Source organism: Strongyloides ratti, scaffold srae_chrx_scaffold0000008 (assembly GCF_001040885.1).
Source record: "Strongyloides ratti genome assembly S_ratti_ED321, scaffold srae_chrx_scaffold0000008".
NCBI classification, from domain to species: domain Eukaryota; kingdom Metazoa; phylum Nematoda; class Chromadorea; order Rhabditida; family Strongyloididae; genus Strongyloides; species Strongyloides ratti.
The window spans coordinates 97922-114893 of record NW_020171516.1 but is presented as its reverse complement, the minus strand read 5'-3'; the positions used below and the strand labels follow the sequence as shown (position 1 = coordinate 114893).

Below are 16972 nucleotides of genomic sequence, written 5' to 3'. Positions count from 1 at the left end.
TTAAAATTTTTGTTATTTTCTAATGTTATTTATGAAATATTAGAAATTGTAAATGATAAACGATCAAATCACTTTAAAATTTTTTCTTTGTCTGTTATCTATATAATATAGTTCTACCAACCAATCTTGAGTATAACGTGAAATATACATCGTCATCAAAGAATATATATATATATATATTAATGGCAGAGACAAAAGTAAAAATGGTTGTTGTAAGTCGCCACCAACACAGCAAAAACTATGGTGTACAACTATGTTTAACTCAGACAGTTGAACTAGCTCAATCGACTTTACCATCTTATAGTAAATGTTGTAAAGAAGCTTGGGTTAGCGCTAACTAATATATAAAGATCTTTTCAATGTAATATATACACCTTTTTATAAAAATTTTAAAAGATAAATGCATATTAAATGACAAGATAAAATAAAAATAATTTTTATGATTGTTCAATTTTTTTTTTATGTATTTTATAAGATATATATGTATATATTTTTAAAAAAATATATTAATAATTTATTATTAAACTTATATTTATATTATTATTTTAACTTATTCAAAATGTCTATAACATTTTCAATTTAAAAATTTGTAAGAAATATATTTTTATTATAATTCTATATATATATATATATATATATATATATACCAATTTTATTACCATATTTTTAATGCATGATAGTATTATTAATACTAACAAACTTTTACCCTCTAATTTTTGCAAAAAAGAGGACACCAAAACTTGTTTAGACTTATGGTTGCATTAAAATTGTTTCATACTTCTTTTTAGTATATGCAATGCTCTTTAAAGCATATTCCTATTTTGCTTATCCTTGAACAGTCATCACTCATATTTAAAACAACCCTTAAAAAAATTATTTTTTACTCCATGAAACTTTTCTCCATAGTATAATGTATAATTTTATTTTATACATATACATATACATATAATATTTAAATATGGAAAATGTTAAATGTATAATTCCTTTTAATTTAAAATTATTCTATACTATTTGTATCCATCTCATACATATAACTATAATATATTTTAACAATCATAATGATAAGACAGCATCTTTATGAAAATATAATAATTAATTTAGTTATCATTTATTTATCACATCATTTAAAATGTTATAAAAATAATTATTTTGAAAAAAAATTTTTTTTCTTTTTTTAGTAATATATATACATATATAAATATATATATGTATAAATATATATATATATTTTTTTTTTAATTTATAATTTACAATATAATATAACATATAGTTATGATCTCCCTCCAAAATTATCCTTTTTAATAATTAAAGGAAGACAATGTTAGTCTATTAATATTAAAAATTTTAATATTACTTCTGTTTTTCGGTAACATTAGGTTAATTATGGCAACATATTGGCATTTCAATGAAGGTATATGTTATATATTATGTTGCCGAAAATTATGAACTAGGTCAAATAGGCGGATATGTTATGCTTTTTTGCATGCTCATAAATGCCATATATATTTTAAGCATCATTATAAATCTTCAATTATATATGTTTCCTTTATTAGCACTTCAGATTACACTTTTTGAAACAGATGTGGTAAATTGTTATTACAATTTCATTGCCACATGACATGTCGATTTTAGTCTTTGTATTTTGGTAGATAGTCAAAATATACATATATATTTATATATATGTTAAACAAATGTCAAATAGTAAAAAAAAAAAATATTCTTTTGCATACTATATTATTCTTTAATTTAAATCTAATAATTAAACAAACTTGTGCCAATGATTGGATAATGTTTTAACATATTCATGCTTATTTATTTAAAACTTTTTTATATATATTCAATTTAATTTAAAATAATTTTTTCTAAAATTAAAATTATTTCTATTTATTATAATATAAAAAAAAAAAATAAAATTAATTTTTATATAATTAAGTAAAAAAATTATAACATTTAATATGATTAAAATTTGCGCAACATAAAATTATTCTTAAGATTTATTCATACTACTAAATTGTCGTGTTGTGTGTTATAACGGAAAAATATAAATAATACCAATTGAGTAGTATTTAAATTAATCTTTAAATTGTATATACTCTTATTCTATTTATGTATATCATATCGATTTTTTGACTATTGACTATTGTTTATTTGAATTTTAAACTACTAATCTTCTATTTTTCAGGGTACTTTTTTTAGATAGTAAAAACCACCTTTTTGTAATTTTTTTTTATTCAATTATTTAACTCTTATTTAAAGGTTAATTTTGTAATTGCTAATTTTTTTTTTTAAAATTCTTTTAATTATTTTATAATAATAACATTGTAAGAATTTTTTTTCTGTAAAATGGATTCATCTGAAGGTAATAAAAAAGCTAATTCCCCTGCCGCTACTACCCCAGCTGAAAGTAAACCTGATGCTCCATCTTCTACTAAGAATTCTTCCGGATCTACATCACCAATTAATAAAGAAAGTGGAAGAGATTCAAGTAAAGGAAATACATCTGAAAACATCAAAACTAATGGTCCTACCTCACCAGGAGGTAAAGGACAAACGAAAGGAAATGAAGACAAAAAGATATTTGTTGGAGGAATTCCTTACGATATATCTAATGAAGAACTTAGCAAATATTTTGCTCGTTTTGGGCCTGTTGCTCAAGTCCAAGTTAAATATGATCGTCTAACCAATAGATCAAGAGGATTTGCATTTGTTGAATTTGAAACAGCTGCTGGTTGTTCTAATGCTTTAAGCGTTAGAGTACAAAATATCAATGATAAAACAATTGAAGTTAAACCAGCTAAATCTCGTGAAAACAAAAAAGTTTTTGTTGGGGGACTTCCATCGGATTTCCCAGAAGCTGATTTAAAAGTACATTTTGAAAAATTTGGAAAAGTCGAAGATATTGAATGGCCATTTGATAAAACATCAAAAGTCCATAAAAATTTTGCTTTTGTTGTTTTTGAAGAAGAAGCAGCTGCTGATCGTGCTGCTGCTGAACAGAAACAAATGTTTGGTGTTCGTGAATGTGACGTTAAAAAGGCCGTTCCTCAAGGAAAACGTTTCGTAAGTAATCATCGTAATTTGCAAACATTGAGAAACTTTAGTGGAGCTTATCGTTGTCAAATGAATATTGCTAACCCTAATTGGTACCCACAAGGTTGGAATGGATTGGCAAGTGGTCCTATACCAAATTACAATCCAGCTGGTTGGGCTCCTGATTGGTATCCAAGTACAATTTATCCACAAAATGGATCTGGTGGATATGGTGGATATCAAAATAATGGTAATACAGGATACGAAAATTATGCTTCTAATGGAGGAAGAAATAATCAACGTTACCCTCAAACACAATTTCAATGAAGTAAAATGGTAAAAAAAATGTATTTACATTTTTTTTCATTTTTTATTGTGTGTACACTGAAAGTTTTTCAAGACACCCTTAAACACCATTATAAAAATACAACATTTTTTCAACAATTTTCAAAATCAAATTTTATTACAATTATCTATCTATCTTATTTTTTTTCAAATAATTGTCTAGAAAAATTTTAAAAAAAATATATCAAAATAGGCAATTTTTTAGATTAGTATGCTGTCATAGGAATTCAATAACGGAGAAGATCTTTTTGCCAGTCAAGTATTTACCATACTTAAATGCCTCAATAAATAATGTTTTTTTTTAAGCAAAAAAAAACAATTTTACTTGAACAAAAATATCATTATTAAAATTATCAATATCTCAATCTTCTAACCTTCCAAAAAAAAAACATCTATGCAACTTAATCTCAACATAAAAAAATTTTACTCTAACAAAAATAGAACAAGTTTCTGTGTGCGTCGCATCATCAACAAACCTTAAAACAAACAGAATTTTTGATTTTGAAAAAATGTACAAATATTGTTGTATAATTACTTCCTCTTTTTTCATTTATCCTTATGATAATTTGTTGTTGTTTAAACATAAATTAACATATTTCATACATTTTTTTTATGCCTTACTAATTACAAAAAAAATTACAAATAATATTCTTGTAAAATATGGTGGAAAATATTTTAAAATGTTAGCTTCAGTTTTTTTCCAGCATATTTTAAATAATTAACAAAATTTTAGGAAATATTTTTTTTAAAAAAAAACATACTAGTATATTTAATAATAACTAACTTTCGAGTTTATTTTCAAAATTAGAAACATAACTTTAATTGCACGTGTAAATTATAACATAATGGATGTTTTTTTTTTATAACATTTTATCAATAAAAAAAACATTCAAGTAACACCATGCTATTTATTGTAATTTAATAATTGAATTGTCTTTGACACTTAATTTTGTTAAATTATTTTTTTCACGCTTTAAAATAAAATAGGTTTCAAAGCAAACATAATTATTTTAAAAAATGTTTTTTTTTTTGAAAAATATAATATTGCAAACATTCAGTGAAATTTATAATAGTAATATAATATATCTAGAACATTTTTCTACATCAAATAACAACTTTTTTAATTTAATTATATATCTACTTCTATATAAAAAAAAGTATTAAATATAAAACATTTTAAAAATTTTATTTTTCAAGTGAATAAAGTTGTCGAAAAATTGGTTATCTTACCATAACTATTTTATTTTTAAATTATATATTTATAGTAATTTTATTATAAAAGTTTTCTTTTTGATAACTACTAAATTGTATAATAATTTAATTTTTGAAAAAAGTTATTGCTGGAAATATGAATAATGCAAATGATTTTTGAATTTTTATAATCTTATTTTCCAAAAAAAATTATGAATATAATTTTTATCATTACAACAACAAAAATAACTTTATTTTATAAAAATATAAAATGTTTTTTTTAAGACATAACTAAAATCTTTTAATAGATTAAAAATTTCTATTTTTCTTAGTTTTATTTTTAGATTTTTATAAGTTAATTTTATAGTTTATTACACATTTACTGAGACAATTAAAGTTATACAAGAGATAATTAAAGGTAAACAATTTTTATAATTGAATTGTAGTAAAAATTTTACATTAAAATTATAATTTTATAACCTAATAAATAAGTTTTTAAAAGTATATATTTTTAGTTTAAATTTTAAATTGACATAATTATTTAAATTAAATTTTTTTTTTTAATTTTTTAAAATAAATATACATTTAAATATTAATAAAATAACATATGACAATTACTTAATAATCTTAAAGTGTGCTTTAAAAAAGAAGTTTATCAAAATTTGTAAGTACTTTCATTTGTTATAATTTTAATATATAATAATTACTAAGCGATTATTATGCAAAAAGTAACTAAATATATAAATTATTTAATAATTTTAAAAGCATAAAATTATTTTATTGGTACTTTTAGAAATTCATTAATATTAAAAGTATAAGTCTATCTATTTATAAACATTTTAAAAAATATGAAAAAATTTAAATATGCAAATAAATATAACAAGTCAGTTAACTTTAGTCTTTAATAATATACAGGTGAATTATAAAATAAAAAAAAAAGAAAATTACAATAATTAAGATACTTTTTTATAATACTAAATAATTTATTAAAATAAATTGATAATTTATTTAAATTATATGATAGATTATATAATTATATATTAAAACAAATATAAAATTTTAAAATTACCTATTAAAATTTTTGCTTGGTTATTTATCCTTCTCTCTTTTGCAAGTATAAGTAGATTCAAGTGGGATATTTTCTAGAAGTAAATTTGAATTCCAAAATTTTATAACTATAATTAAATTTGAAACATTAATAAATATTATAATAAGATAATGCTATTTATATATGAAATGATTTGATAAAATTTTTTAACTTATAACACAAATTATAAGGTTAAGATTTTTTATTTTCAAGTTATAAAATGATAAATTGAAATAAAAAAAAACAGTTTAAGTATTACTTAAGATTAATTAATAAAACAAGTTAATTTCAATAATATGCGTTACAAAGATCTTGTAACATGTGTTTGACTTACAATTAAAAATATAATCTGGCAAATACAACAAGTATCTTACTAAAAGATGATTAGTAATATAAAAATTTTTTTTATAATAGTTACTTCAAACTAGCTACTCAATTTTTTTAAAACATTTTTTATTTTGAACACAATATTGTCTTTAGTCATACCAAACTTAATTTATTATATCTCTGAATAAATTGATTATTTATAAATGTTAAATTGCAATTTTTTCTCTAAATTACCCTAAACAAGATTCATAGTGATAAATAATAATATTTTACCAAAAGTAATATTTTTCTATAAAGTAAGATTTTAAAATTTTATTAATTAAAGTACAAATAAAAGTTTTGATATATTAAACAAAATTTGTATAATAATAACTTAAAACTTTTGTTATAATTAAAAACAAGTATTTTGATTTGTGCTAAACATGAAGCAACATATATTAATATAAATTTTCTTTAACATTAATATTATCATTTTAAGCATAAATAATTTGTAAGATAATTGTACTATTTTTAATTATAGATAAGTTTTCTGGAAAACAGAAAACATGTTTTAATCATTTTTATTTTAATATTCTCAATATATACTTTTTTTAAAACTTAATAATTTAAAATAAATTTATTTCATTTTTGATCAACTATTTAATATATAGTAAATGTTGTTTGAATATCATCTGATAAATTATAATATTAAAAATTAATATAAAAATAAAATAAATAAAAATTTTTTTTATAATACTAATTCAAAAAAAGAGGTAATTTTTACTAAAGTATTTATAATTAATATCTCTCAATGGTTTTTATTTAGTAAACCATTTAATTCATACTTATTTTTTTTTTAAATATTTAAAATAATTGTAATTTTAAGAACAAAGAAAAAAAACTTAATAATAAACTTTATTTGAAAATAGCCATTGTATTCTTCATTTCTGTTCTTAACTACTTCTTTGACAAAAACAATTAAATGTTATTAAAATATAATACAACAGGTAAATATTTTAAAGTTGTTAAATCAAAAAAAATTATTAAAAGATAACATAACACTTTGTTTTAAGAAAAAACTATACTGAAAGAAGTCAAAGATAATACTTAAAATAATTAAACTGAGCAATTTATAACAATAACAAATTAGTAGAGAGATTTTTTATAAATAAATATTTCTTTTAAATAAAAAGGTAAAAATTAAGATTTATTAAATGATATGATAAATTATAAGTATATCAAGATTATAAAAATTTATATGTCAAAAACTTTTTATACAATTAAAAAACAATATAAATACAGTGAAAGTATAATTATTTAATAATGTTTTTTTTTTATAAATAAAATCCTTACTTTAATAAAAAATTTTTAATTTAATCTACAATAATTCTTACCAATAAAAGTAATTTATATTAATTTCAAAAAAAAATATTAGAAATAATATAAAAAAAAGTAATTTTGTACATTTTCTACAAATATTAAAAATATTATAATTTGTCATTTTCTAACTGACATTTTTTTATATATTAAAAATATCTACAAATTGTCCGTTATTTATATTTAACAGTTTATACTTACTCTAATCTTTTGATTATTAACAAAGTATTTTAAAAATTATTTTAATATTTTTTTTAATATTAAAATTATATAAGCATAAACCTACGCATTAAAATATAATATGGAAAATTAAATTACATAAAATATTTTTTTATTTTTATCGTTTATAAGCATTTTGTGTAAAAAATATTTAGTTTAACTTTTTTAAGTTCATTACAAAAAATACCAAAGTACATTAAAATATTAAATTTAAACTTTATTTTAAAACCATATTAAAATCAAAAGTATAAATATACTTGTTTTGAAGTATTTTTTTTTAATCTAATAATATTTAATATATAACTTGTCATAATAAATTTAAATAATATCTATTAAAGTAAAACATGTGACATTTAACACTTTTTTTATTATTAAATTAGTATTTAAAAATAAATGTACTATAAGAAGTTTATTTAAGATTCTTGTGAAAATATTTTGAAAATCATATTATAATCTGTAAATATACATTAATATTATTATAAAAAAAATCATTATTTAAATGACATTAAAAGAAATTTTTATCAAAATTTTTATTTTGATTATTATAAAAGTTTTTTTCTAATGTAGAAACAAAGAGAGATCAAATAAGTTTTGAATATTAATGTGAAATTTATCAACAAAAAAAAGTTTTCTATCTGTCATAAGATTTTTATAAAACAAGCCTAATTTCTTTTTATTAAATTGTTATTTTCAGAGTAAAAACTTGACAAAATAATTTAGGTAAAAACAAAACTTAATTATTATGTATATAATAAAATTATTTAATTTTAATTTTTTATTATAAGTAACGATTATTTATATATAACAGAAAATTTTTTAAATCATAGTTTTTTTTAAAGTTAGATTCATCCTATTTTCTACTTTACATTTTAAATTTTACTTTAATAAAAGAATAATTGTAACATTTTTTTTCGAGTATTTTAAAACCATTAAAATAAATTTACTGTAGTGTTTTTCTTTATTCTACAATTTTATGCTAACTATGATTTGTACTTAGTTAAACTAAAAAAATTTTAATTAACTTTTAAATAATTTATTAAGTATATTTAAAAAAAGATTTCTGTAAGTGCTACATCTACCTTTACTTTTACGTCTGATTAGTACCAATATAATTTAAATATTTTGATAAATCTTATAATGATAAAAATTATTGTAACTTTTTTAACTTAAAAAATGAACTTTTTCAATTTATTAATAAATTAATTTATTAAAAATTGTCATTTGTTATCAATAATTAAATATTGAATATATTAAATAATGAATTCAATTTTTAATTTAATATTGCAAAAAAAAATTTTTTTAAACACATATTTTTTAAGCCAAGAAAGTTTTGATACTTAAATGAAATTTACAATTTTTATAAAATAATTCTTTTACTATCGAAAATGATATGATTACTATTCAAAAATAATATTATCATTAAAAAGCTTATATTTCGTTTATTTTCTTTGTTTATATTTTAAATTTTATTCATTTTAAAGTGTCTTTTTAAATATTTTATATTATTATCTAAAATTTTCAAGATTCTATTAAGAACAAATAATAAAACAAAATAATTGAAAATATTTTATAAAAGCAATAAAAAGACATTCAAAAAATTTCACCATTTATAATTATTAAATAAAATAATTAAAAAAATTTGTCTCATAGAATCAATCAAATATATTTTATTTGATTTTTTTTTGATGTTAAGTATGAAGGTAAATATTTAGGAAAAATATAAGATATGAAAATTTATTATTATTTTTAAATATTATACATTATTATCATGTGCTATTGTTGATGGTGGAAAATCTATTTTAAAAGATTTGCTTGTGATTGATGAGATTGATGTTGAAGAATAATCTTTACTACTTCTTAAAGACAAAGAAGATTCTTTTGTGACTAATGATGGTTTTTCTTTAAATAATGATACAGTTGAAATGTTTTGTAAAGAGCCTTTTGACTTAGTATCATTTTCTTCCCACTGTGTAACACGAAATTTTTGCCATTGTTGTCGATATGCCTCAAATCTTCTTCTTGCTTCATCACTATATTGTTTAGTACCATTTAATTTTCCATTTGGTAAGTAATCTATAAAATTTAATAATATATATATATATAAATAATTATTTATATTACCTTTATTTTTCCTTATGTTATTATCTTTGTCATAATATTTTACATTTTGGTGTTTTGAAATTATGTCATTTTTAAAACCTTTAAAAAGATTTCCTTCATATGAGGTTATCGATCCTCGTTCATTTGGTGGTAAAGGCGGTGGTGTTGGTGTTAAAATAGCATGTTCATAAAAAGCTAAAGAAGGGCTTAAAGATCGTGATGGCAATATATTTTGTGCAATAGATGGATTTGCTGAAATAAAAAAAAAATGTTAGAAAAGTTTTAATATAGTAAAAACTAAAAAGATAACTTTATAGTTTATATTAAAACTATTCTCAATGAAACAACTCACAGAAACAAGCACAAGTTGATTAAGTTATTAGTTTGATAAAATTACTGATATCAATAACTGAAATATTAAAGCAATGGTTACTGTAAACATAAAATTGAGCATGCTATATCTTAATGTGATAGATATAAGCAATTATTATAAACTTTAAACAATATATAATAATTTGTAAACAAATTAATACGATAATAAGAAATTGAATAATAAACAAGAAATAAGAATTTAACACAATACAAATTAAAATATCAAATATCTATTCATTACGAAATGGTGGAAATTCTAAAAGTTCTTCATCATCAGCAAATATAACACTTGCACCATCATTAATTTCATGAAAATCTGTTATATAAATAGGTTTATTAGGATCAATATTTGGTTTTCTTAATGTTTCTAATTCACCTGCTTCTACTTTTATTGCAGAATCAACAAAATTATTCATATTTAATTCATTTAATTCATTTTCTGGTATATTAAATTGATCACCCAAATTTTTAACTAGTTGTTTCATAGTAAGTTTTTGTCCACCAAACCATATTGCTACATTGCCAACATTATCAATTTTTCTACCAAAATAATGAAGTTTTCTTAAATAATCTGCTGCAATTTCAATAGCAATTGTTGTTAATGCTAAACCAATAACACAATATAATAATGTAACTGCTAAATATCGTTGACTTTTTGGTACTAAATCACCCAAACCAATTGTTGTTAGAGTAACAAAATTAAAATAAATTGCCTTAATATATATTTTTAATATATTATTTTATAAATATTAAATAAAACTTACTTTAAAAAAATCCATTTCAGGTTCATATGATGCTATAATAAATGAACCAAAAACTATATATAAAACAAAAGCTATAAAAAGACTTATTGCACCATATTTTTCAAAAGGATCTTCTTCTTGTATAATTTCACTTTCATCATCATCATCAACAATACTATTATTAATTTTTTCTATTTTTTCTGTTTCAATAGCAAATTTAGTTTGTTTTTTTATTTTATTTTCAATATCATTGTTCTTATTTTCCATTGATAATATATTTGTTGTATTACCATTAACATCAACAACTGATTCTTTAAAACTATTTATTGAATCTTTTTTTATAAGTTGTTGTTTACTTTTTGATTTATTTAAAATTTTTCTTTTTTTGCAACATCTCCAACAATATTTAATACAATAATACATTGGTTTTGTCCATTGTTTAAGAATTTCAGCTAAAAATTTACCAAAATTAGCAATTGCTAACATTGTAAAAGGTACTCCAATTAACCCATAAAAAATAACAAACAAACGTCCTCCTGTTGTTTGGGGTGCTGTATTACCATAACCAATTGTTGTAATAACTGTAAAACAAAATAATATAGCATCCATTAATGTCCAATATGTATAATTTTCATCATCAGATAATAAATCTTTTATAAAAAATAAATCTTCTAAATTTATATCATTAAAAAAATTTTTTTCTTCATTAGTATTATTATTAATAAAATCTTTTTCAGTTGTATTTTTTTGTAAGATAATAGGAGATGAATCCATTGTTTGTATTGATAAATGTTCATAAGATGGTGATTCATGTATTGTATGTAATAAATCTTCTTTATAACATTCATCCAAAATTTTGAGTATTTCAATGTTAATGGCATTCTCTTTACAATTACTCCCTTTAGAGATAGTTTTTAATGCACTTATAACACAACGTCTTTTTCTAAGCACTATAATTTTTTTTTTAAAATATATTATTTTTAATAATAAAAAATAACTTACTTCTTGGTTTGCGTTTTGTATGATAAAAGCTATTCTTATCATCTTTAAATGTACTATGATTGTTTTTAGATGTAAACATTGAAACATCATACTTAACATTATTTAAATTTTTTTTTAAATAATCATCAATAATATCATTTCTATTTTTATACATTTCATCATTATTTATAAGCAACAATTTATTATTTCCCTATAAAATAAATTAACATTATATATATATAAATATATATCTTTTTTTTTTCCTAAAACATTAAATAATTTTCTAAAATATTGTTAGTATTATTATCTTTAAAACAATCAACATTGATTGTTATCATAAATATGTAAATTTTGTACAAGAACAGTAATATTGTTGTAAAATAATTAAAACATACATTCTTTTGCTTACTTAAGAATTCCATAGAGAATTCTTTCTTATTTAAAGAATCTTTTGGAATTGCTTCAATATTTCGTATGGCAATAGCACCTACGATAACATATATACCAACAGCAACAATTATAAAAAAATGAAGAGCATAAGGTGCTAGCTAAAAAAAAAAATTAAAAAATTATATATTAATTATGATTGTAAATTTTTATTTTTGTTAAGAAATTCTTAAAATATACCTTTTTAATATCAAGTTTTTTAGAACTTGTAAAAGATGAATACCTTCTATTATAAACCATTTTTAAATATTAATTTGAGAATTACATATATTATATAAATTATTAAAAATAGATTTTTAAATGTCCATAAACAGCTAAATATAGTAACAATTATATTTTTAAAAATAAAATTATATAATATTTAAGAAGATCATTAACTTGTCTTAAAAAAATATGACAGATGATAAATAAGATTGTTTTAGATAAATTCCATTACAATTCATTTTATAGAATTATGAATAATGATCTACTTAAAAAAAAAGTTTCAAAATAATATATGGTGTTAAAAATTATAAATGTTATCTAAAATATAAAGCTACAAAAATGACAATTGTAATTGTTGTAGTAAATATCATTTCTTTAAAAGATTATATTTTCATTAAACAAAAACAAGTAGATTTATTTGTTATATAAACCTGATAAATTTTATCTTCTCACACTTATTCTTTTTTATTGTGAAAATAATAGATAAATAAAAAAGAAAATATAGACTTTTTAGTAAATATATTTTAGTATATTTATATATATATTAATGTTTTCAAATAATGGATAATAACGTGGAAAAACTTTTTTTTAAGAAAATATATTATTTACAATATTGTTTCAAATTTGTTTGTTGTGAAATTGAAGACATCTTAAAAGTAGAAATAGTATAGAAGCATAATAGAAAAGTACACGTTTTAGTTGGATCTATGAAATATCAAACTTTATATAACTTTAGTATACTCATTTACTAATATTTTGTTATCAGTCATCTTAAGAGCTTTATATCTTTATAGACGAAAACAATTTAGTAAGGTCATAAATACATTTCCATGTCAGAAAAGAACAAAGTACCATATATAATAAAAAGATAAATATGATCGTATACTTTAAGTTTACTTATCTCATCAAAATCTTAATATTGTAACATGAAGTTATCAAACATAATATAAATATTTTGGATATTATGAAAATTGTTTTACTTGAAAATTTTTCTTTTATTTTGATAATCAAATCACTCAATCAAAATTTTGTAAATTTATTTACATATCTTATATGTTCTTAAAAATTAATTTTTAATATTTCCTCTATAAGTATAAATTTTTGTTTTTAAATAAGTTTATTAAATTCAATAAGATAAGAAATAAATATGTTTACAATGAATAAATGTATTTTTGAACAATATAACAAGAGGACTTTAAAGTTAATTCACACAACTTTTTGAGGAATTTGAATAAAAAGAATGAAAAGAAATAATTACACTACAATTATAAATAGTAAAAAGAAGACATACTAATTTTGAAATAGCTATAAGGGAAAATTAATGAGTAAAGAGGTCAAAAAAGTGACTAGTCAAAATGAAGAATTTACAAGAAAAAGGAGTAATTTAATAATTTTTAATACAAGATTAAAGTTAAAATTTTACCACTTTATCTTTTTATTTTCACTAATTGATTTTAATACACTTTTTTTTTTAAATTTCTTTTAAAATTATTAAAATAAGGAAAATTATTTTATGGTAAAGGAAAACAAATATGTAATGATACAACTAAAAAAAAATTCCATTAATTTTTCCATCTTTTTTTTTAGTAGATTAAATAAAAATAAAATAGAAAAATTAATGATTATTTGTAATGTTACAAACATAATATTGTTAAATCATTTAAATAAATTTAAAACAAAAATATGTTTATTTAACTATAAATAATGATAATAAACAAAAATATTTAATATAAATATAAAAATATTATGATTATTTATTATCAAAAATATTTTTATCAAGATTATTTTATTTTCGTTCTTATATTACCATATTTTACTTCATAATTTCTGCTGAAATATGTCAAATATTTTAAAAATTAAAAAAGATTATTTTGAAAAGATTAATATTATGAGAAGGATAAGAAAAACATCAATAAATAAGCAATAAATTATTTTTTTTATGATTCTTTTAATTTATATTTTTATAAATGGTTTTTTTTTCTCTTAGTATTTCATTGATAAAATAAATTTTTTTAAAGTATCATGTAAAGGTTATTGTTATGATAAATGGTATATTAAAAGAATATTCTTAACAAAAATGATAAAATTATAATGGAATAAAATTTTGACAAAGTTTACATTGTAAAAACAAATGATATATAAAATTACCTTCTTAAAATGAACTTTTATTTTCTTGCAGGAATCATTGTTTACATTGTCTTTTTGACTTTCTAACTCTTTCATATCAAGTTTAGTGAATTATAGGAAATAATATATTAGTTGGTTCAAGATAGTAATTCTTGAAAATATAAATTATTCTTTTTTTTTTTAATGAAATATCTAAAATAGATTGAAATTTAAAAAACTACAAATTAAAATTTTATTTATATTAATAAATTAAATGCATATATAATTGAATATTTTTTATTATAACATTGATATTTAATAAGTCAAAAATCATAGTTTATGTAAAAAATTGTCAACACTGATTAAGTAAAAATATCAAAAAGTAACAAATGAAAGATGGATCATTATTTTATTTACTATTTAATAAATATTCCTTATAACAAATTCAATATATATTTAATAAAATATACATACAAATTTATTCTATGTGGTTGAAACAAAAATTAAGTAAATTGGAAATTTTATCTTTAATTTAATATTGTTAACACACTTCATATATTAAAAATAAAAATAATTTCAAAAAGAGATAGGTGTTATATGTGCAAAAAATTATAAATTTTTAATCAAATATCAAAAAATTAATATTACTATTTTTTTTTCTTAAATTTTTTTTAAATAAACAAAAAAAAAAACTAGAAAATATAAATATGCAAATAAATTAAAATATTGCTTCATCCAGATTTTACCAGGTTAATAATAGTAGATAAATTTTTTTTTACCCATTAATTTGCATATAAATTCACTCAATATTATGATTTTCTCTTTAACTTTATGATAAAATTTTACGAATGAGAAAATAAAAATGATGGAGAAAAAAAAATAAAAAATTATGACAATATATAAACAATATATATTTAATTATATTATCAAAAGACAACTACTTTAATGTATTAGAAAAAAAAAATTTTATTTTGAATAAAAATAGTATATTGAAACATTTTAGAAAAAAATTATAAATAATATATCTTTTGTTTTATCAAAATATTTTTTTTTTATTGTGAATATAAATTTTATGAAATTTGAGAAAAGAAAAGTTAGATTAATGTACTATTATTCACAAAATAAATATTATTTAATAAAACCAATTGATAAAATAATTTAATCATGGTGATTATAGTTTTATTAGTTAATAATACCTGTGAGAAATATTCTTTCTTTTGTCTAATAAATTATTACTATTATAAAATAATAATTTTAAAACAAAATCATATGTTTATAAAAAAAAATTCTTATAGCCATATGTTTTAATAAAATTTTAATATGAAGTATAACTAAATATATTCTTTGAACTTTTGTATTAATTATTACCATTAATCAGTTTATAACTAACTTTTTTATTTATTTAGGTAGAAAAATATATTCTTTTGAAAAAAAAAGTATCAACTACAAAAGATTAAGTAATGCATTTGTATGATATAAAGACAATAATTTTAATACTATAATATATTAATATTTAGCTTAAACTTTTAGAAGCATTATTATTTATTTATTTAGCATCTTTATAATAATTATAAAGATATCTAGCATATGTATGGATTAAATGTAAAAGATATAAATGAATTAATAATGGGAACATCACATTGTAAATGCTTTTTTAAATGAAAAATTAAAAAGGATCTTAAATAAAACTATAAAAAAATTTTTTTTACCGATATTATTAATATATTATTGTTTCTTAAACTTTAGTAAAGTAATACATTAAAAATATCAAAAAAATTTTATTAATATATTTTAAATTTTGTTAAAGTTTTTTGAACACAATATTATTTTTATATTTAACAAATGTGTTTTAATATAAAGACAAGCATTAAAAAGCCTTACTATTAATTAAGTGAGTAAATATTTAAACATTATATCTCTTTTAGTAAAAGTAAATAGTTTTAAATTTGCTAACTATTTGTAATAACCATATGAAAATATATTGTTATTCCCAGACTTTATAATTTTTAGAAAGCTTTTAATGAGATGGAAAATATTTAAGCCATTAGAAAAGAAAAAAATTACAATTTTTTTGGAATAAAAATGATAAAAAGAAGTTTACAAGTTTACCAAGAAATGTTTTCTATTAAAAATTATTTTTGATAAAAAAAAAAAATTAATTGTATAGAATGTAACTGTCAGCACATAAAATTGAGCAAAATTAATCTCTCATATAGTGACCCTTCATCATTGTATCATTCTTTGAATAATTTAAAGTATTCTTTTGTTAAAATCAACTCTCAAGAGAAAAATTTGAATGAAAAATCTTGAAAAAACTTCCATTACTTCATACCATACCATTTTAACATTTATTTTTTTTAAAAAGATAATAAAAATTAATACTCTCAAGTGAAATATTCAAATCTATTATTACCCATCAATTTAAAAAAAAAAAGACTTCCTATTATCAAACATCTGATTGTAA

The 16972-nt window shown here is 18.7% G+C and overlaps 2 protein-coding genes across 2 annotated transcripts; one reads left to right on the top strand and one right to left on the bottom strand.

Annotated features, from left to right (window-relative positions):
- Window positions 1–2343: 2343 nt before the first annotated feature.
- On the top strand, window positions 2344–3357 carry SRAE_X000248300 (RNA-binding protein squid; the record flags this gene model as incomplete). The annotated part of the gene is made up of 1 exon (XM_024645766.1): window positions 2344–3357. One exon carries the CDS (start codon window positions 2344–2346, stop codon window positions 3355–3357), a length of 1014 nt encoding a protein of 337 aa, XP_024500016.1.
- Window positions 3358–9308: 5951 nt separating this feature from the next.
- On the bottom strand, window positions 9309–14625 carry SRAE_X000248200 (Potassium channel subfamily K member 18; the record flags this gene model as incomplete). The annotated part of the gene is made up of 7 exons (XM_024645765.1): window positions 9309–9628; window positions 9677–9907; window positions 10269–10740; window positions 10792–11720; window positions 11773–11962; window positions 12147–12299; window positions 14551–14625. The coding sequence occupies 7 exons, from the start codon at window positions 14623–14625 to the stop codon at window positions 9309–9311; spliced, it is 2370 nt and encodes a 789-aa protein (XP_024500015.1).
- Between the last annotated feature and the right edge of the window lie 2347 nt (window positions 14626–16972).